The 20,909-nt window shown below is 45.7% G+C and overlaps 1 protein-coding gene across 1 annotated transcript; it reads right to left on the bottom strand.

The window, feature by feature from the left end:
• Positions 1–361: 361 nt before the first annotated feature.
• mboat2b (membrane bound O-acyltransferase domain containing 2b) lies at positions 362–20,245 on the bottom strand. The gene is made up of 13 exons (XM_070849820.1): positions 20,156–20,245; positions 7,182–7,327; positions 5,819–5,896; positions 5,492–5,587; positions 5,325–5,380; positions 5,187–5,241; positions 4,418–4,601; positions 3,322–3,514; positions 2,964–3,067; positions 2,049–2,113; positions 1,422–1,554; positions 860–1,011; positions 362–515 (listed from the first exon to the last, which is right to left on the bottom strand). The coding sequence occupies exons 1-13, from the start codon at positions 20,243–20,245 to the stop codon at positions 362–364; spliced, it is 1,506 nt and encodes a 501-aa protein (XP_070705921.1).
• Positions 20,246–20,909: the final 664 nt, after the last annotated feature.

Below are 20,909 nucleotides of genomic sequence, written 5' to 3'. Positions count from 1 at the left end.
TTATCCCTTCATTTCTGCAGGAAAGAGAGCTGAGTCCACTCACTGGGCGGGCGGCCATGATGGCGGTGTCTGTATGTGTTTATATATACTGTACATCCTCCATCACTGCCCCCCCACATGTTCTCCTCCGCTGGTTCCCACAGCCTCAGTCCTTCATCTGTCTGTGGGAAACACCTCATCAGGTACGGCACAGGCCTGCAAACGTCAACAACCATGTTCCTCCAGTGAATCAGAAGCAAACAGTATTTTACCCCCAGATGTCCCCGAGGGAGACACGAGGAGGTCCGCTGAGCCGGTCCACCCTTTGGTCTTTCTGTACAAGTTCATGAAACCAAATGTCGGACACGACCGGTTTTTGTCCTCATGTGGTTTTCTGTGTGTGGCTGCAGTGGCGGTCTGTGACCGGCTCCTGGACCACGTCCTTGGGCTGCCCTCTGAGACGGAGGTGTCTCGGTTTGACCGGCAGCGCCACGGCCAGCAGAACGCAGCCGATGTGGAGGCTGAAGCACCAGGACCTGCGGGCGGGAGAGGACAGGTGAGGGCGGCGAGGGATTTCAGATGATCAGGTGAGATACACCTGGCGGCGCCACCCAGCCGCTACAGAGGGTGGCGTCCAGTATTTAGGTATTGAGATGTGGTCGATGGCGGCCGGAAGGAGAAAAGGATCGTTGACTACAGTTGATGTGAGGCAGCCATGTTTGTTTGCAGTCAGACTCATGGGACCTTAAAGAAACATTTCCTGACCGACACCAAGTTAAACCTGACTGATCCAAAGAGTCAAAGCTGAGTTTAACTGAATGACTCAGAATTGAACCTGACTTAAACCGACTCCACTGTTTCACCTGCTGGGCTCACTGACCTGTAGAACTTGATGCTCGGACCCACGGACAGCAGGACGAAAGGCACCACCGTGTAGCAGATGGCGATCTGAGTGGCGGCCCACGTGATGACATCATAGGCCAGTTTGTGGGAAGGTGACTGCAGGAAGTGCGGCCGAACGTTGTGTCGGACCTGCGAAAACAAAACATTTATTCAAATAGCTGCACAAAAAGAATCATTTAACACGACTTAAAGTGTTAGCATACACTTCTGCATGCTAACGTCTCAGCATGAAGCCTCCTGAGGATCCCACCAGGCTCGTCTGCCGCGGGTTCCTGCTGCGGTCCAGCTCTGCTTTGTAAAACCCACCGGGAGCGTTTCAGAAGTGTTTCAGAGCAGGACGCTTTGTTTATCTGATCAGTGAAACTGATGGTAAACCAGGTGTGTATCTTTAGTGGAGCGCCGCGCCAAGACGCTTCAGAAACGCGCCGCGGTGGTTCTGGTGGGCGCTATCAGCTCCAGCAGCCAGAACGCGCGCAGACGCCCCCGGTGTGATTGAGGCCTCAGTAGGTCGATGCCTGGGCTAACAGCTAACAGCTAACCGCTCTAGCAGCCAGTGTGATGACGATGCCGGTGAGGAAGGTGAGGTAGTAGCCTGGATACGCTCCGTGCCACATGGCTGACAGGATGAAGGTGGCAGCTGTCGGGTGGTAGGGACATCGCTCGTAACACACCCTGTCAAGCAGAGATCAGGGGTCACGCACACACAGAAACATTACACAAGGCTGCTCTGATGACACGTTAACCTGCTGCATCAGCTGCTTTCACCTGTTCCGTCAGGTGCTTCATGCTCTTGATGTGCAGTTTGAGATGCTTCGGTGTTACTTCATGGGGTGAATGTGTTTGCAGTGGATAATAAGGCGAGGTGTGTGTCTCAGCGGGTTAAGATGGACTCTAATCTGAGAGACGAGTGTCACATCACAGAGAGAGGAAGCCAACTGGATAAAAATCAAATTCACTAATTTACGTGTGTGAGCGTCCGTTCTGCACAGTTCAGTTGTTTCTTAGAGGTAAACGATGTTTTCAGGCTGAATCTGTTGCTTTGTGTACAGTTTGGTCTCTGTGCTCCTCCTATTCAACAGCTAAAGCTAACTGCCTTTCACTGAGTGGCTCTACTGACCATCAGTGACATTAGAAACACAATGAAAACAGAATAGAAGTGTTCAGACCTTTTGAGCCAGTGAGCCGTCTGAATGTTCCAGTTGTCGAGGAAAACTTTGAAACTCGTGGCTAACTGAAACAAAACAGACAAAACCTGAGTTGGATGAATAAAACCAACACGTACACAATAAGATATATTTAGAGTGATATAAACTCTTGCACTAAGCTAACAGCTAGTTAGCTTGTCAGCTAACGGTTGGGTAATTGGTTTGTAAGCTTACAGCTATAGTCAGTGGTTTTAGCAGCTAACAGTTAGTTCGCAGGGTTATATGCTAACAGCTAACAGTTAGCTAGCGGGGATAAACTGTTTCCAGAGCACTCTTCATAAACATGGTGTGTAGCAGGATAACAACATGATGACAACAACATGATTGTGCATGTTGTTATATATTTTTATTAGTAGTATTATTAGTAGTGGTATTATTGTTATTATTATTATAAGACTCACCTGGTGCAGTAATTTACCTCTGTGTAATAATTTGTAATAATTTTTAATATTTTTTAAACTTTTATATATTTATATTTTACTTTGTGTTTGAAGTGTATTCTTATTCTTATTCTTATTCTTTTGGAGCTGTGTGTAACAAAAAGCAATTTCCCCCTGGGGATTATTAAAGTAATTCTGATTCTGATTCTGATAACTGATTGCTAGCTAACAGCTAACAGTTAGTTTGTGGGTTTACTGGATAACATAAATGTATAAACTAACAGCTAACAATGAGTTAGTGGGCTTATCAGCTAATAATTAGTGTGTTTTTTAAGCTAACAGCTCTCAGTTAGATAATAGGTTTACCTGCTAACAGTTAGTCAATTGCTTCATAAGCTAACAGTTGGTTAATGGGCTTAACAGCTAGTGGTTTTATTAGCTAACAGCTAATGGTTAGTTGGCGTGTTGTGTAGTCCACAGCCCTGGCGGTCCTGACCTCGATGTTTAGGATCCTCAGGTTGGAGATGAGGTCCCAGCGAGGAGAGCCGTCACTGTCGTAGCCGTTGAAGCCGAAGCCAGCGGCGTTATTGATGGCGTCAGCTGAGGTCAAGGCGTTTAGAAGAGGAGGCGACAGGTGAAGCAGGTGAAACTCTTTCACACAGACTCAGTGTTCAAGTTCAGGACTTTAAATTGGATTTTTTTGATTTCTATCAAACTACTTTTCCACATGCATATTTTATCATACATGTGCATTGAAACAGGAAATGGAGACACAAATGGAAGAAAGGAGCAAGACGACACAAGGAGAAAAGAAGAAGAAGTCAGACACATGGATGCAGGCTTCAGACACCCACCGAGCGTCCACACAAAGTAGTACTTGGGTCTGGTGGTCAGCATGGACAGGTACAGGTAGACCACCTGAGCGTAGAACGGCGTGTTGGCGATAAAGTCGTCGTCGATGTTTTGTTCCACGGGGAAAACTTTACACACAGACAGAAAGACCAGGAGGCAGAAGAAGGAGGTGGCCACTTTACGGACGACCTCCGTCTGAGGAAACACAGACACATTCATCTATTTGCTGCTGTTTATTTCCCTGTTGGTGGCACACTATGAGCCTCGTCTCTAAGAGGAAAAGCATCTCCATTATAAATAGAGCAGCTGAAGAGGAGGGCCGCTAAAGTTTTTACACCTCGAGTGTATTCACGACAAAGCATTCACCAGGCTCAGTCATTAAGTCATTAGGTCGGGGCACAGACCTTCTCTCTTTAACACATTGATAGTGATGTGACTGATAGCAGCTGAAGCGTATCAATACATTCATCGACGCAGGCCAAGTGTCCGCTACAACGAACATGGACTCTGCTCTTCCTTCAGCGCACTCTTCTGAGTTTATTTGCTGCACTTATTTACTTTGCTGTATTGCGATTCTTTATTGTGCTCTGCTGTATTTCTTTAATTGCCATAAAAATAGCCGTCGGTTTCTATCTCTCTTCGTATCTAATGTCCGGATATGTGCGACCCTTTTGAAACGACCTCGCCATGCGACATGTGGAGGAACACGAAGGAGACAGACGTACAGCTGAGTCTGCTATATTCTCCATAAACGCTCTGAATCAGTAATCAGTTGCTATCATCGTATCATCGTAGCAGAACGATAAGCCGCTTTCTACCAGCGTAGATATGATCGGCAGAGACCTATTTTCAGACAGCCTGAAATGACAATGTGTGCAGGTATTGATTACACGCCAGTCATATCCATGTTGGGAGAAAACGTCATGTTACAAATGAATAAGCTGGTTATGCTACTTCGCTCGGGTGAGGAAAGCAATCAAGCAAAACTGAAGATCGACCAGCTGTTGCTTCCACGCCAATCAGATGGACAGAAGTCATCAATTTAAAACGCAGGTATCAGATGCTAGCTGACGTAGGATTTATGATCACATGACGTACGTTTGGCGAGGGTTCGCTCTGCCTCAGCTTGCAGCTGACCTTCCGGTCTGCCTCCCGGTCTCTATGGCGACGGGGGTCTCCCTCGATGAAGGCGATGTAGTCGTTGTAGGAGCAGGTGGGTCCGGCCAGGATCCCCATGAAGTTACAGTTGTAGCTGAAGTACTCCAGCAGACTGGGCATCCTCCTGGACACACACAGGCGTTAGGAGCTGTGGCACCGGCACAGAGTGATGCCACATCTCCTTCACTCCATTAAACGAGTCCCTGGCGTCACCGTTAAAGCCCCTTAAACTTCAGTAAAGTATTAGATTATAAATGGGTGGGATAGAGCACGAGCAGTGAGGATTCCTCACAGCAAAGGACAATCCAGTGAGTACGACTGCACTGTGTCTGTGCGTGGATGTTAAGTCAAACTGGAGTTTCCAGTACAGACGTGTCAATTTATACTTTCACTTAAGTTCATTTATGTCAGCTGCCGTAGAAAAATGTAAAATGAGAATTGAAATTGTTTACATGGTCACACAGTTAATGAAATCACTCTATTGTACGATAAAATGTTGGGAATATTTTCATTAAATGTTGTCGAAGAAGCCCGCTGAGGCCGAGACAGCAAAAGTCTATTTTGTGAGGTCAAATGGAGAGAAAGATCTAACTGCTAGTTCCAAAACATCTTGTACCTACCAGTCATTCAGACATCAAAATATGTCAAACCGGCCCTGGGTTAGAAATACTGGAGTTGCCCTGTAAAGGAAGCAGCTGGAAACACGAACCTTATTGCCAACATCTTCTGTCCTGGAGTCAGATGTTCCTCTTTTCGAGCCATTCCTGTGCCAGAGAAATAAAAATCCAATATAGCCTGCAGGTTTGAGCAGAAAATATTCACCTTCCATCCACTCCGACATACTCACCATCATGGATTTCAAATGCCAGGCTGGTGATCTTTTGTGTTATCACCATCATGGGGCTGCAGAGAAAAAATAAGAAATGCAAGCACTGTAAAGCCCAGTTTGGATGAAGTTCATACACAACAGATGTGGACAAAGTTGAATAAGCAGAAAAATGGTTCCAGTCTTACCCTGTGAAGTCAGCAGAGTACATGCCATAGTCGAAGACGTAGACTCGAGTTATCTGACACAGGCTCAGATAGCTGAGCGCCACCAGTAGGCAGTACCTAAAAACACCACCGCTGTTATTCATTCATTTAGCTTTAAAGGACAAGTCCACTGTTTCTCCCCCTGGTCCTCTGTGTCCATATCCTGGTGTCTGAGTGACTGGTAGGTAGTAAAAGTGTTGGAACTGGTCCAGTAGATCACCTCAGCCAGCAGACACCAAACGTTGTAGCACTAACCAGCACTTCTTTACCCCCCAAACACCGACCACAACACCAGAACTCTGCACTTACTTGTGCATATGTTCGACTCCTGTCAAGATCATGATGCCATAGGTGAGTCCACTCTGAACCAGGAAGTGAAAGGCGTACCTGGAAAGCACAGGAAGTTTACAGATTTACCTGAGAAACACAGACCGCTGACTTTTCATTTCTTAGCGCCATTATCAGGTCAACGTGTTCATATGTGAAACACTTTGGGTTATGACCAAATACTCATATTCCCCTTAAGGTCTGTACGTACTCTAGCCAGGACATTTCATACTTCAGAAGAAACAGAACTGTGCAGAACTCCTGGGAAGTCCTCACAGGCCCCCCCACTGCAGCACACGTCACACGCGGGAATGACAACGTTTCCACTTTTCCACATTAACCACTTCAAATTTCTGACCAATCACACAATAGTTCTTGGACACCACACAGGAAAAAAGTTCTGCCCAGACCAACCTGCAAGAACTCCCAAACCAGGGCTGCGACTAAAGAATGACCTGAGAGAGAGAACACATTTCTCTGTTCTTGCAGAGTATGTACAGGCCTTTAGTCTCAGCTGGACTCTGTGTTTACTATCAATTAGCTAATATTAGCATGCTGATATTCTAAATAATTGATTAATCTATAACTCTCATCTTTCATATCACAGTGAAGTAAATATTTAGACAAATCAAAATAAAACATGTTGAAGAAGAAGTACTCAGATCCATAACCCTGGCATTTTTAGATCCTTAGCATAGAATGCTAACAGCAAATTAACATGCTAAATGTTTAGAGGTAACAGTAAAACAACTGCTGCCTTCAAATGGTGTCGTCTTTATCGTGTTCACCATAAGAGTCCATATGAACCAGCCCCACCCTGTTGGATTTACCACTTCCAAAGCTCAGAGTAGAATCTTTCTAAGTAATTTAATGTCTGGGGAAATGTTCGTTGGTCCCAACAGCCTCACATTCCTGCATTAATATGACGTTACCTGCTGCTTTAGCCCCGGTGCTTGAAGGTGCTGACAGCAAGGCGTGTCTTGGCATCCATGTTGCCTAGCAACAGTGTACTTACGACACAGCCACGATGCCAAGCATATCGTGTTCACAACTTCCCGTGTTGTATCCACAGACTTACGAGTTACATTTGAACGCAGCAAAACAGGCAGGCAGTTTTATGACATGAACGTTAGCATGCTACGTGTTACTGAGCACAGATCACAGAGGAAATGTTATATGATGAAGTTATCACGTAAACATGTGAAACAAGCTAACATTAACAATCCACACTCACAGGCTGAGATGCTAGCTAAATGTTACAACGGGCTAATCCTCAGTTTTTTCTTTCTTCTGTGCTGAATCAATTAATCAGTTTACAGACTGAGAGCTAACCGGTCCATCTTACCAGCCAAAGCAGAAGAGAGCAAAGTAGAGTCCCAGTAAAGTGGCCACCACATGTCTGATGAAGGGACTGGTTTTACTGGGATGAAGGAACAGACGAAACCAGAAGGCTGACAGCAAAGCACAGAGCTGACACACGACGAAGTTTACCTGCAGACAACAGGGGGAAAAATACAGCCGAAGGTTAGCTACAACAGGTAGTGTTAACTGTAGTGTTAGCTGTAGTGTTAACTGTACTGTTAGCAGTAGTGTTAGCTGTAGTGTTAGCTGTACTGTTAGCAGTAGTGTTAGCTGTAGTGTTAACTGTACTGTTAGCAGTAGTGTTAGCTGTAGTGTTAACTGTACTGTTAGCAGTAGTGTTAGCTGTAGTGTTAACTGTACTGTTAGCAGTAGTGTTAGCTGTAGTATTAGCAGTAGTGTTAACTGTACTGTTAGCAGTAGTGTTAGCTGTAGTGTTAACTGTACTGTTAGCAGTAGTGTTAGCTGTAATGTTAACTGTACTGTTAGCAGTAGTGTTAGCTGTAGTGTTAACTGTACTGTTAGCAGTAGTGTTAGCAGTAGTGTTAACTGTACTGTTAGCAGTAGTGTTAGCTGTAGTGTTAACTGTACTGTTAGCAGTAGTGTTAGCAGTAGTGTTAACTGTACTGTTAGCAGTAGTGTTAGCTGTAGTATTAGCAGTAGTGTTAACTGTACTGTTAGCAGTAGTGTTAGCTGTAGTGTTAACTGTACTGTTAGCAGTAGTGTTAGCTGTAGTGTTAACTGTACTGTTAGCAGTAGTGTTAGCTGTAGTGTTAACTGTACTGTTAGCAGTAGTGTTAGCAGTAGTGTTAACTGTACTGTTAGCAGTAGTGTTAGCTGTAGTATTAGCAGTAGTGTTAGCTGTAGTGTTAACTGTACTGTTAGCAGTAGTGTTAGCTGTAGTGTTAACTGTACTGTTAGCAGTAGTGTTAGCAGTAGTGTTAGCTGTAGTGTTAACAGTAGTGTTAGCTGTAGTGTTAACTGTACTGTTAGCAGTAGTGTTAGCAGTAGTGTTAGCTGTAGTGTTAACTGTACTGTTAGCAGTAGTGTTAGCAGTAGTGTTAGCTGTAGTGTTAACTGTACTGTTAGCAGTAGTGTTAGCTGTAGTATTAGCAGTAGTGTTAACAGTAGTGTTAGCAGTAGTATTAGCAGCAGTGTTAGCTGTAGTGTTAGCAGTAGTGTTAGCTGTAGTATTAGCAGTAGTGTTAACAGTAGTGTTTTTAAGTCTTCTTAAAATGCACTTCAGTCTCTAGCAGTCTTCATAGCACCACAGAATGTTCTTGAACAGCTCAAACATTTGTTAGGAATGTTAAATACACAACGGCACACTTCTCCATCTGTTTTAAAAATTATGGAGACGCTGGAAGCCTTTAAGTCTTTCTAACAAAAACCCTGAATTGCTTTTCCTCGAAAGTCTCTGGCTGATTTTCTGTATTTTTGTACTCTGGTATTATCTAGGCTTGTACGTGTGATTCACTTATTATACACTGCAGCAGTTGTTGTTTTGGGCTGGGATTTTTTCTGTTGCTGATGTCGATGTTGTTGAAAATTCATTTAAAAAAGATGTGTTGCTCTTTTGTGTTTCTGACTGTAATTTCCTGCCAATAGAGGTCATAATGATGAATCTTGTCAGGATTTCTACTTAAAAGTTATTGCTTGATGTAGTATATTATCTGTTCACAATAACAAAGACTGTTCTTACATGTTAAATTGATAACATACAATATGAGATTACCTCCGTGACTGAAAGCACATTTGTTCTGTTGGAGCTACAATAATCAATATTCTTATTCTTATTCTTATTCTTCTTATTTGAATAAGAACAGTATTAGAAAAAATAGTATAAGATTATATTACAAAATCAAAATAAGCCTGTTTCCCCATAGGTTCCAAACACAACATTAGGTTACTTATCTTAACTGCCTGAAAGGACTGAAGGAATCGGTGCTCCTGTTCTTTGGGTTTTAATGAAAGGAAATACTCAGAGTCCCATCTGAAACACCTGTCGTCTTCTTGGAAAGGTCCACATCCATGAATCACCAATAATGAATCAGTTAAAAGTCACTCAAAACGTCCCTCTTCTCTGAATGAAGTGATAATCTCTGTGAAATCATGTTCACTTTGTTTGAAATCTATTTTGTTTCCCTGTTTTGATTCAAACTCTCCTGAGGCCCCTTCAGTGGAGTTCTGTTGTTGTTATTTTTTAAATTCTTCGAAGATTCTTTAATGTGATGATGTCATCAAAGGACAATGGAATGTTGATGATGTCATCGGGGGGGCAGGTTGTATATAGGACCCAAGTCCAACGTACAGTTTCCTTCTAATCTTTGAGAGCCCGTTCACGTCGTTCCACAGAGATCAGCACAGCGAATACAGACAGCCGTCAGTTTCCTTCTAATCTTTGAGAGCCCGTTCACGTCGTTCCACAGAGATCAGCTCAGTGAATACAGACAGCCGTCAGTTTCCTTCTAATCTTTGAGAGCCCGTTCACGTCGTTCCACAGAGATCAGCTCAGCGAATACAGACAGCCGGTTCAATGAAGAACAGAAGCAGAGAAGAGACCGTGGAAATCGCCCTTCCACAGGTCACAAAGGAAACCCTTCGCCCACTTATCGAAAATGCCTTTAAGAGGCTGACGGGGTTACAGTGGGCGATGCTAGGAAGAGGGTCGGCTGACCAGGCAACAAAAGACACCATCACTGACCTTTTTGTGGATATAATTAACATCATATCCACATGTATTTATAAGGCAGTCAAACTAAGCCTGTCAGAGGGTCCTCCTAAATTATCCAAAAGCTCTTCTGGATCCAGTGGATCACAGAAGAGCTTGGCTATATCATCAGAGGAAGTCAACAAGAGTCTGGGTGATGTTATTCCATTGACTTTGGTGGAAGCGTCAGGTGTCCAAGTGAACATCCCTAGCAAAACCAAAAACAGAATGACATTACTCGTGGCTAAAGAAGTCTCGGAGAGGGTTAACAAGCTCTCCAGAAGCAGTGACGAGAGCAGCGATGGAGTAAAACCGCCGGCCTCCACCAAGAGACTGCAGCAAATAGTAAGATGTGTCGTCAAAATGCTGAAAAAATGTGCCTCATCAACGTGCTTCACCCCCAACTTCAGTGCTGACATGTCAGATCAACAAAGTCAGAAAAGTGAAGCTGATGAACACCAGGCATCAGTAGAGCTGAGTGAGGAGGACCATGAGTTGGTTGAAACTGAGAAGCCCCATCAGACCCCAGTAACCTCTCTAAAAGACGATGAGACAGAAACAGACAGCCCTCTCCGTGAAACCAGCATCAATCATCATTTTGACAGCATGTCAGAGGGGGAACGCGACCTGCTTCAGTCCAGGTGCACAAAGGATTCAAGCCAGGCAGAGTCTTCGCTCAAAATCATTGTGGTGGAGAAGTCTGAGTCGGAGACAACTCAGCCTGACGTCAAATCCGAAAAAGCATCCTGCTGGGACAGGTTGGGAAGTCGAGTCAAGGCCTTTTTTACCACCAAGTTTGCCAAGAAGGACATCCACTGCAGTGTGGAAGATCTGAGGTGCAGACTCGACTGCTCCCCAGAAGAGGACAAGGCATCGTTGGACCAGCAGATTGAGCCCCATCAGACCCCAGTAACCTCTCTAAAAGACGATGAGACAGAAACAGACAGCCCTCTTCGTGAAACCAGCAAAGACATCAAAGAGATCCTGGAGAGAGAAGCCGGCAGTTTGTCTTTGGCCAATCATTTTGACAACATGTCAGAGGAGGAACGTGACCTGCTTCAGTCCAGGTGCACAAAGGATTCAAGCCAGGCAGAGTCTTCACTCAAAATCATTGTGGTGGAGAAGTCTGAGTCGGAGACAACTCAGCCTGACGTCAAATCCGAAAAAGCATCCTGCTGGGACAGGTTGGGAAGTCGAGTCAAGGCCTTTTTTACCACCAACTTTGCCAAGAAGGACATCCACTGCAGTGTGGAAGATCTGAGGTGCAGACTCGACTGCTCCCCAGAAGAGGACAAGGCATCGTTGGACCAGCAGATTGAGCCCCATCAGACCCCAGTAACCTCTCTAAAAGATAATGAGACAGAAACAGACAGCCCTCTTCGTGAAACCAACATCAATCATCATTTTGACAACATGTCAGAGGGGGAACACGACCGGCTTCAGTCCAGGTGCACAAAGGATTCAAGCCAGGCAGAGTCTTCGCTCAAAATCATTGTGGTGGAGAAGTCTGAGCCGCAGACAACTCAGCCTGACGTCAAATCCGAAAAAGCATCCTGCTGGGAAAAGTTGGGAAGTCGAGTCAAGGCCTTTTGTATCACCAACTTTGCCAAGAAGGACATCCACTGCAGTGTGGAAGATCTGAGGTGCAGCCTGGACTGCTCCCCAGAAGAGGACAAGGCATCGTTGGACCAGCAGATTGAGCCCCATCAGACCCCAGTAACCTCTCTAAAAGACGATGAGACAGAAACAGACAGCCTTCTCTGTGAAACCAGCAAACACATCAAAGAGATCCTGGAGAGAGAAGCCAACAGTTTGTCTTTGGTCAATAATTTTGACAACATGTCAGAGGGGGAACGCGACCTGCTTCAGTGCAGTTGCTCAAAGGATTCAAGCCAGGCAGAGTCTTCGCTCAAAATCATTGTGGTGGAGAAGTCTGAGCCGCAGACAACTCAGCCTGACGTCAAATCCGAAAAAGCATCCTGCTGGGAAAGGTTGGGAAGTCGAGTCAAGGCCTTTTTTACCACCAACTTTGCCAAGAAGGACATCCACTGCAGTGTGGAAGATCTGAGGTACAGCCTGGACTGCTCCCCAGAAGAGGACAAGGCATCGTTGGACCAGCAGATTGAGCCCCATCAGACCCCAGTAACCTCTCTAAAAGACGATGAGACAGAAACAGACAGCCTTCTCCGTGAAACCAGCAAATACATCAAAGAGTTCCTGGAGAGAGAAGCCGACAGTTTGTCTTTGCTCAATCATTTTGACAACATGTCAGAGGGGGAACACGACCTGTTTCAGTCCAGTTACTCAAAGGATTCAAGCCAGGCAGAGTCTTCGCTCAAAATCATTGTGGTGGAGAAGTCTGAGCCGCAGACAACTCAGCCTGACGTCAAATCCGAAAAAGCATCCTTCTGGGAAAGGTTGGGAAGTCGAGTCAAGGCCTTTTTTACCACCAACTTTGCCAAGAAGGACATCCACTGCAGTGTGGAAGATCTGAGGTACAGCCTGGACTGCTCCCCAGAAGAGGACAAGGCATCGTTGGACCAGCAGATTGAGCCCCATCAGACCCCAGTAACCTCTCTAAAAGACGATGAGACAGAAACAGACAGCCTTCTCTGTGAAACCAGCAAACACATCAAAGAGATCCTGGAGAGAGAAGCCGACAGTTTGTCTTTGGTCAATCATTTTGACAGCATGTCAGAGGAGGAACGTGACCTGTTTCAGTCCAGTTACTCAAAGGATTCAAGCCAGGCAGCGTCCGAGCTCAAAATCATTATGGTGGAGAAGTCTGAGTCGCAGACAACTCAGCCTGACGTCAAATCCGAAAAAGCATCCTGCTGGGAAAGGTTGGGAAGTCGAGTCAAGGCCTTTTTTATCGCCAACTTTGCCAAGAAGGACATCCTCCGCAGTGTGGAAGATCTGAGGTACAGACTCGACTGCTCCCCAGAAAAGGACAAGGCATCATTGGACCTGCTGATTCAGGGGGTGGACTGTCTGGTGGAGGACATGATCTTTGCGACCGATAATCAGGACACAAGCAGCACCAGCGACGAGAACCTCTACACAAAACTTGCCACGGACATTTCCAGTGGCAAGCACGAGATCTTTGCCAAGCAGCTGAGTGACATTGTGTTCCACCACCTGAAACTGAACAAGGAGCAAAAGGTGGAGTTCATGGTGGAGATTCGGGCCGAAGTGGACGCTTTCATGAACCTGATGACGAACTGGCTCTACCAGCAGGAACAAGCGCACCAGACGCAGAGGGACCACGCCAGTGTTGTTATCAAGCAGATTGAAGGACTCGCAGTAAATCTGCCATTAATGGCCGCGGAGCCCGAGGACATGGAAAGTGACACTCTGATGCCCACTGATGAGCCAGCGATCAGTGCTGATGAAGCTGCATGTGAGGCCACAACAGAACCAGTCTTTGACACACTGGTAGAGGCAGAGGCAGCTTCCAGTAGTGTCAAAGCTGCACGTGAGGCCAAAGGACAACCGGTCAGTGATCAGGATAGACGGTGCTGCAACTTGATGGTCATCGCGCTGCTTATGGAGATTTTTCCAAACCAGCAGCTGCCCATTGGTACCATGAAAACCATCATTGTGACTCTGACAGAGATGCTTTGTGCAGAGATCTCATCCTCTGACATTACTCTCAAGCCAAGTCACTGCAACAGTAAAAGGACAGTCAAATCAGTGCACAACGACCTGTGCAAGAAGCTCAACAAGGCCTTCTATCTGAGGACTTGTCTGCTGATAGAGGACCAAAAGACATACGAACTCGTCATCGAGACCTTCAAAGAGCACCTGATGAAGCCACAGAAGACCAGCAAAAAGGGCTTCTTCAAAACCTTCAAGATCACGCGCAGCAGACGCTCCTGCAAAGACGAGTAATCTACGGCCTTCGGGCGGGTGGGTGGGTGGGACAGACCTTTTTCACAGCACACATTAAGTCGTGGCAGGAAGTGCACAAGTATGCTGAACAGCCCCAAAACCATCTGGGTCCAGGCTTTGTGCACGCTGGCTCCTGCTGTGACAGCTGTGGGCGTGAAAAAGGTCTGTTGGGATCTGAAGTCCCAGCTCATGTCCAGCTTATTCTCTGTGCTCCCGCCTCACTGGGGCTGGTAGCGCAGAGAGTCCGGCCTGGACTTGATGCAGGACTTCAGGTCTCTTACTAAGCTGCTCGGTGTTCATCGTCGCGGCCTCGCAGCAACAAGGCCAGGGTTCAGTTCTGGACCGTGACCCCGTTGCCGTGGGGACCGCACAGGTGACCACTGAGTTGATTGGGTTTCCTCCGAGCTGCTTCGGTTTCTCCCAATCCTAAAATTGACTAAATTAGAAAAGAATAAAAATAAAAATAAAAATTAGAAATTCTATTTCTCTTTGCAATCCTTTCTTTCCTCAGTATTTGCTGCAGAGGTGCTCTGCTGTAGACGTGTAAAGGCTTTTAAACGCCCAACTTTTCCGCTCGTGTCTATTTGTGTCTTTGCACTGACTTCGTATTGAATTCACCCGCGGTAATGTTCTGCTGATAACGGGTTGTTATTAATAAACAGTAGATAGATTATTGTCAGTATCGGAAAGACGTAAAATCAGGTTTTAAAATGAAGCTCTAAGAGTTTGTTGTCAGCAGCGGTGGATCCTTCTCAGCCCTTGATGGCGCTGCTGTCCACGGCCTCGTGTTTCTCTGGGCGCCTTCATCACAACGTGCAGACGTTTGATCAAATGAACACATTACAACTGTATAACAAGTCACGGCGGCACATTTCCACATTACAGAACATGAAGTTAGCAGCTTCAACCATGCCAACAGCCCCTCATCGCCAGCTTTCGAAGCCACGATCATGTTGAATAAAGTGAACGTGAATCTGCTCTGGTTTCTAGTAACAACTGTGAATCACAAATGTTATTATCATTGAAGGAATTTGGTTTTATAAAAGTTAATAAATTAGACATTCATAAAGGAAAGGGCCCCCTGGATGCTGATTGGCCAGAACTGGAACTGAACAAAAACAAGTGGACAACTGCACCTGATCAAAGTATGTCCACTAAAAGTGCTTGTTTTTGCCACTGACACCAGTGACACCATTCACCAGACTTCATTCACTAAACCAGTGATTTTACCTCCCAGAACACAGGAGCTGCTGCTCTGCTGCTGCCTCCATCAGGTAGTGTGTTTGTGCTGTTAAGTGTCTTTGGTGTTTTAAAGGGTTCTGTCAGATCCAACACAATATCTATAACACAAACAAAGTAAGTGATCAAGGCAGCAGCAGACCAGCAATATCTGTCAAAAATCCCTGTTTTAGTGAATGTAGTCTGGTGTGTGTGCTGTTTGTGGTTAAACCAAAAGGATCTTCCAGGTCTCTCTCTGTAGGGATCCTTTCCATGATGCTGTCACACACTTAGAATAACACTCTGAGCCTGTCAGTGGATCAAACAAGCTCTTTTAGTGGACCTACTGTGATCAGGTGCAGCTGTCCCAAAGGATCACGTTGCAGCCATTGCAGCCCGTTTGGTGTCTGCTGGCTGAGGTGATCTACTGGACCAGTTCCAACACTTTTACTACCTACCAGTCACTCAGACACCAGGATGAGGACACAGAGGATCATGGGGAGAGTTTCATGCTCTAAAAACACTCTGTTTTAGAAGAACAGAACAATTCTATTCATATTCATGTTGCAAAGATATTAAAAAGTTCACTTTGCACAATAATGGGTCTTAAGGTGATGGATACACGAAGGATCAATAATCAGAATGAATTATATTGATTGTGCTCCGAGTACTTCAAGTGTATTTTGATGCTGATAGTTTCCCACGCAGGACTTTAACACTGTGGCGTTTTACTGCAGTAAGTAACTCAAGCAGCAAATGAAGACAGAGGATGATGAAGGTGATGAAGCTCCTGCTCAATAAGACAGAGATGGATGACGATGAGGAAGAGGAGGAGGAGGATCTTCATTAGCGTCTCGTCCTTGTAGTTGTTCATCCAGAGGACAAACGTCTTCCTTTTATCAGACTCCATTAGTCTGCAGGATTCACACCGTTTTAACGTCTCACTTCATATTTGTTCACTTCCAGCTGACTGATGATCAGCAGTCGTCTTTAAATCTCACTGGATAATAAATAAAATCTCCTTTTCTTCACTTCAAACTTCATCTGTTTACACTTTTTTAACACTTAGTAAATTCAGTTCAGTCTGAATATTACATTTTAACACTAAACTAGTCAGGGACATCTTTTACAGCATTTCATCTTTTTTCTCTTGATTTTAAAGGGGCAGTCTGTATTATCTGAAGAGTGTGTGTGTGTGTGTGTGTGTGTGTGTGTGTGTGTGTGTGTGTGGCCCTCTTTGCTCTTTTCAAACACAGTAATTTTCCCTGACAGAACACAGGAGCTGCTGCTCTGCTGGAACTTAAAGGAGAACTGCAGTATTTCTTAAATTGGGTTCTATTTTTCAAATATATTTTTGGTTCAAAATGACTGGTGGCTAGACTCACATCATCTGGAACCCCTGAGTGTGTTAAGGAATCAGTGGCAGGGAGACTTGGGGACACAGTTTTCAGATGAAGTTTGGAAAAAAGCTCTAGACAGAATACATTCCTCTTCAATCTGTTTACGACACAGGATCATCCAGTTCAAGGTCTTACAAGTTAGCTAAGTTTACTCCTAGTATGGATCCTGTGTATGACCGGTGTGGGCAAACACCAGCCGCCCTCTCACATAATGTTCTGGTTCTGTCCAAAACTAGATCATTTCTGGCAATTAATATCTAAAACCTTTTCAGATGTTTTGGGAGTGCCTATAACACCTCCTGAGACAGATTTTGCCTCCTTAAAAAAGGCCCACCTAAAAACATGACCATAAGTTTAATAGGACGCTGTGTTTGCAGCATTTTTACTGCCGCCTCCATCACTGAAATATCACGAACGGGCTCTTCAAAACACCAATTTCACACAAACAAGCTAATGGAGGCGGAAAAACGTCTGGTCTTCAACCACTGTTGACTCAAGTGACATCACTCGAGGACATTTATCAGACGTCATATAGCCCAGCCCCCCCTGCGGACAATAAACCAAACCCCCCAGGAGGGTCTCCAGGGAGCCAGTCCGCCCTAGTTTATGAGGCTGACTCCGCCCTCTAGCAGGGTCCAACAGAGGAGCCTCTACATCAGGGTCAGGGCCTCTACACGGACCGGGGGCCTGCTGTCGGTGGTCAGAGAGGGGCCCCGCAGCTGGAGCATGTTTGGGTCGTTTCAGCCAGGGGGGGCCAGCCGTACGGTAAACGGGCCGATGTGTCATCATTAATAATGAACATGGTGGAGCACAGGGTGGAGCTCAGGGTGGAGCACAGGGTGGAGCTCAGGGTGGAGCACAGGGTGGAGCACAGGGTGGAGCTCAGGGTGGAGCACAGGGTGGAGCACAGGGTTTAGCTCAGGGTGGAGCACAGGGTGGAGCACAGGGTTTAGCTCAGGGTGGAGCTCAGGGTGGAGCACAGGGTGGAGCTCAGGGTGGAGCACAGGGTGGAGCTCAGGGTGGAGCACAGGATGGAGCACAGGGTTTAGCTCAGGGTGGAGCACAGGGTGGAGCACAGGATGGAGCACAGGGTTTAGCTCAGGGTGGAGCACAGGGTTTAGCTCAGGGTGGAGCACAGGGTTTAGCTCAGGGTGAGGGTCCTCTGGTCTGATGAGGGGAGGCTTGATTCAGTTAACAGAGAAAACAGAGAAATCCTCCACTTCTTCAAGTAGTACAAGTACACAGTCAGTACTGTGCAGCACCAGTGGGAGTATCAGTACTATCAGTAGTATCAGTACCATCAGTACCATCAGTAGTATCAGTACTATCAGTACCATCAGTAGTATCAGTACCATCAGTACTATCAGTACTATCAGTAGTATCAGTACCATCAGTAGTATCAGTACTATCAGTACCATCGGTAATATCAGTACCATCAGTAGTATCAATACCATCAGTAGTATCAATGCCATCAGTACTATCAGTAGTATCAGAACTATCAGTACTATCGGTACCATCAGTACCTTCAGTAGTATCAATACCATCAGTAGTATCAATACCATCAGTACTATCAGTAGTATCAGTACTATCAGTACTATCAGAACTATCAGAACTATCGGTACCATCAGTACTATCAGAACTATCAGTAGTATCAGTACTATCAGTACTATCAGAACTATCAGAACTATCAGAACTATCGGTACCATCAGAACTATCAGTACTATCAGAACTATCAGAACTATCAGTACTATCAGTACTATCAGTAGTATCAGTACTATCAGGACTATCAGAACTATCGGTACCATCAGTACCATCAGAACTATCAGTACTATCGGTACCATCAGTACCATCAGTAGTATCAATACCATCAGTACTATCAGAACTATCGGTACCATCAGTACTATCAGTACCATCAGTACTATCAGAACTATCAGTACTATCAGTACTATCAGTACCATCAGTACTATCAGTACTATCAGTACCATCAGTCCTATCAGTAGTATCAATACCATCAGTCCTATCAGTAGTATCAGTATCATCAGTAGTATCAGTACTATCAGTACCATCAGTAGTATCAATACCATCAGTACTATCAGTAGTATCAGTACTATCAGTAGTATCAGTACCATCAGTACTATCAGTACCATCAGTAGTATCAATACCATCAGTAGTATCAGTACTATCAGTAGTATCAGTACTATCAGTACTATCATTAGTATCAGTACCATCAGTACTATCAGTAGTATCAGTAGTATCAGTACTATCAGTACTATCAGTACCATCAGTACCATCAGTAGTATCAGTACCATCAGTACCATCAGTAGTATCAGTACTATCATTAGTATCAGTACCATCAGTACCATCAGTACTATCAGTACTATCAGTAGTATCAGTACCATCAGTAGTATCAGTACCATCAGTACTATCAGTACCATCAGTAGTATCAGTACCATCAGTACCATCAGTAGTATCAGTACCATCAGTAGTATCAGTACTATCAGTACTATCAGTACCATCAGTACCATCAGTACTATCAGTAGTATCAGTACCATCAGTACATCAGTACTATCAGTAGTATCAGTACCATCAGTACCATCAGTAGTATCAGTACCATCAGTAGTATCAGTACTATCAGTACTATCAGTACCATCAGTACCATCAGTACCATCAGTACTATCAGTAGTATCAGTACCATCAGTACCATCAGTAGTATCAGTACCATCAGTACTATCAGTACCATCAGTAGTATCAGTACCATCAGTACCATCAGTAGTATCAGTACCATCAGTAGTATCAGTACTATCAGTACTATCAGTACCATCAGTACCATCAGTACCATCAGTACTATCAGTAGTATCAGTACCATCAGTACTATCAGTAGTATCAGTAGTATCAGTACCATCAGTAGTATCAGTACCAACAGTACCATCAGTACTATCAGTAGTATCAGTACCATCAGTACTATCAGTAGTACCAGTAGTATATTACTGATACTATTTTATTGATCACTGTATTGATCACTGTGGGGACCCTGCTGCTTTGACACTGGTGTTACTATGAAGCGCTGGTGTTGAGCTGCAGATGCAGTACAGGAGCAGTAAGTACACAGTGGTAGCTCGTACTGCAGTACTACACTACTGCAGTACTACAGTACTACTGTACTACACTGAGACACAGACCGGATCAATAATCTGATCTTAATAGATGGTCACAATTGATTATTGATTATCCCGGTGATTCCAGGTGAACACAGATATTAATGAAGCAGGAAAGGTGTGGTGGAGATCTGGTGAAGTATGAGAGAATCTTTGCAGTCCAACAGATCACACAGCTGATTGATCTCTGATCAAGTGTAACACCTGAATACAGAAGTAGACTTTGAGTGCATGGTGATGGCACTAATGAGCCTCCCTGTGTGCTTCACCTGTCTGCACGTGGAGCTACAGCTGCTGTGGACCATCTGAGCTCGTGGAGATAAAGGCTGTCACCGTGTCTGCATGTTCCTCATCATGGAGGCTCGGAGCGGACCGAGTCTCCGCGTTCAGGGCTCCGGTGGAGGCTCGGAGCTCCGACCGGAGGCCTCCAGCCTCCATCCGGACCGCCGCCGGCCGCCTGTCGGCTCCGCCCGGCTCGGGGCTTTTTCTGTCTGTCTGCGGGGGCCGAGCGTGTCGGCCGGGTGTGAGAGAGCCAGCGGCCGGTCTCCCCGGAGCTCCGGGGCTCCAGAGTCCCGGCGGATCTTACCTGGTCCAGCGGCAGGTTGGTGATCTCGCTGACCGGCTGCAGGAGGCTGGAGCCGGTGCAGGCCGTGGATCGGCTGTCTTCGGCGGCCATGGCTCCGTGTCTGCGGCCGGGTCTGCTGCTTCTGGGTCCGGCTGCAGCGGCTCGGAAGCTCCGTGAGTGACTGGGTGTCCGGCTGCTGATGCTCCTTCCTCCTCTTCCTCCTCTCCTTCCTGTTCCTCCTCCTCCTCGGTCTGCCCCCTCCCTCTGACGCCCCCTCTTTCTTCTCTCCATCACATCCATCTCTGCCCCCCCCCCGTGATTCTTTTATTCTCCTTCCTCCCCCTCCTGCCATTCTCATCCTCTTCTTCTTCTCCTCCCCCACCTCCTCTTCCTCCTCATCCCATTCTCCTCCATCTGTAACACCCCCCCCCCCCCCCCCCCCCCCCCCACCACCACCACCACCACCACACACACACACACACACATTAAAACACTGGTAGTTTCTCTCTCTGGTAGTTTTTTGTCCTGTTGAGCTGCTTTGATGGGAAAATAATAAAGTTGATCTTCTGTCTGTGTCTCTGAGGATGTTTCTGTCTGTGTCTGAGGATGTTTCTGTCTGTGTCTCTGAGGATGTTTCTGTCTGTGTCTGAGGATGTTTCTGTCTGTGTCTGAGGATGTTTCTGTCTGTGTCTGAGGATGTTTCTGTCTGTGTCTGAGGATGTTTCTGTCTGTCTCTGAGGATGTTTCTGTCTGTGTCTCTGAGGATGTTTCTGTC

The sequence above is a fragment of the Pempheris klunzingeri genome, chromosome 18, assembly GCF_042242105.1.
Source record: "Pempheris klunzingeri isolate RE-2024b chromosome 18, fPemKlu1.hap1, whole genome shotgun sequence".
Lineage (NCBI taxonomy): Eukaryota > Metazoa > Chordata > Actinopteri > Acropomatiformes > Pempheridae > Pempheris > Pempheris klunzingeri.
This window is presented reverse-complemented; position numbering and strand designations above follow the sequence as displayed.

Excerpts from the sequence above, each read along its gene's own strand:
- mboat2b (XM_070849820.1), bottom strand. The coding sequence starts at position 20,245 with ATGGCCGCCGAAGACAGCCGATCCACGGCCTGCACCGGCTCCAGCCTC. Across the intron at positions 7,328-20,155 it reads CCAACCTGCCGCTGGACCAG|GTAAACTTCGTCGTGTGTCA; the intron begins GTAAGATCCGCC and ends TGTTGTCTGCAG. Across the intron at positions 5,381-5,491 it reads TACTCTGCTGACTTCACAGG|CCCCATGATGGTGATAACAC; the intron begins GTAAGACTGGAA and ends TTTTCTCTGCAG.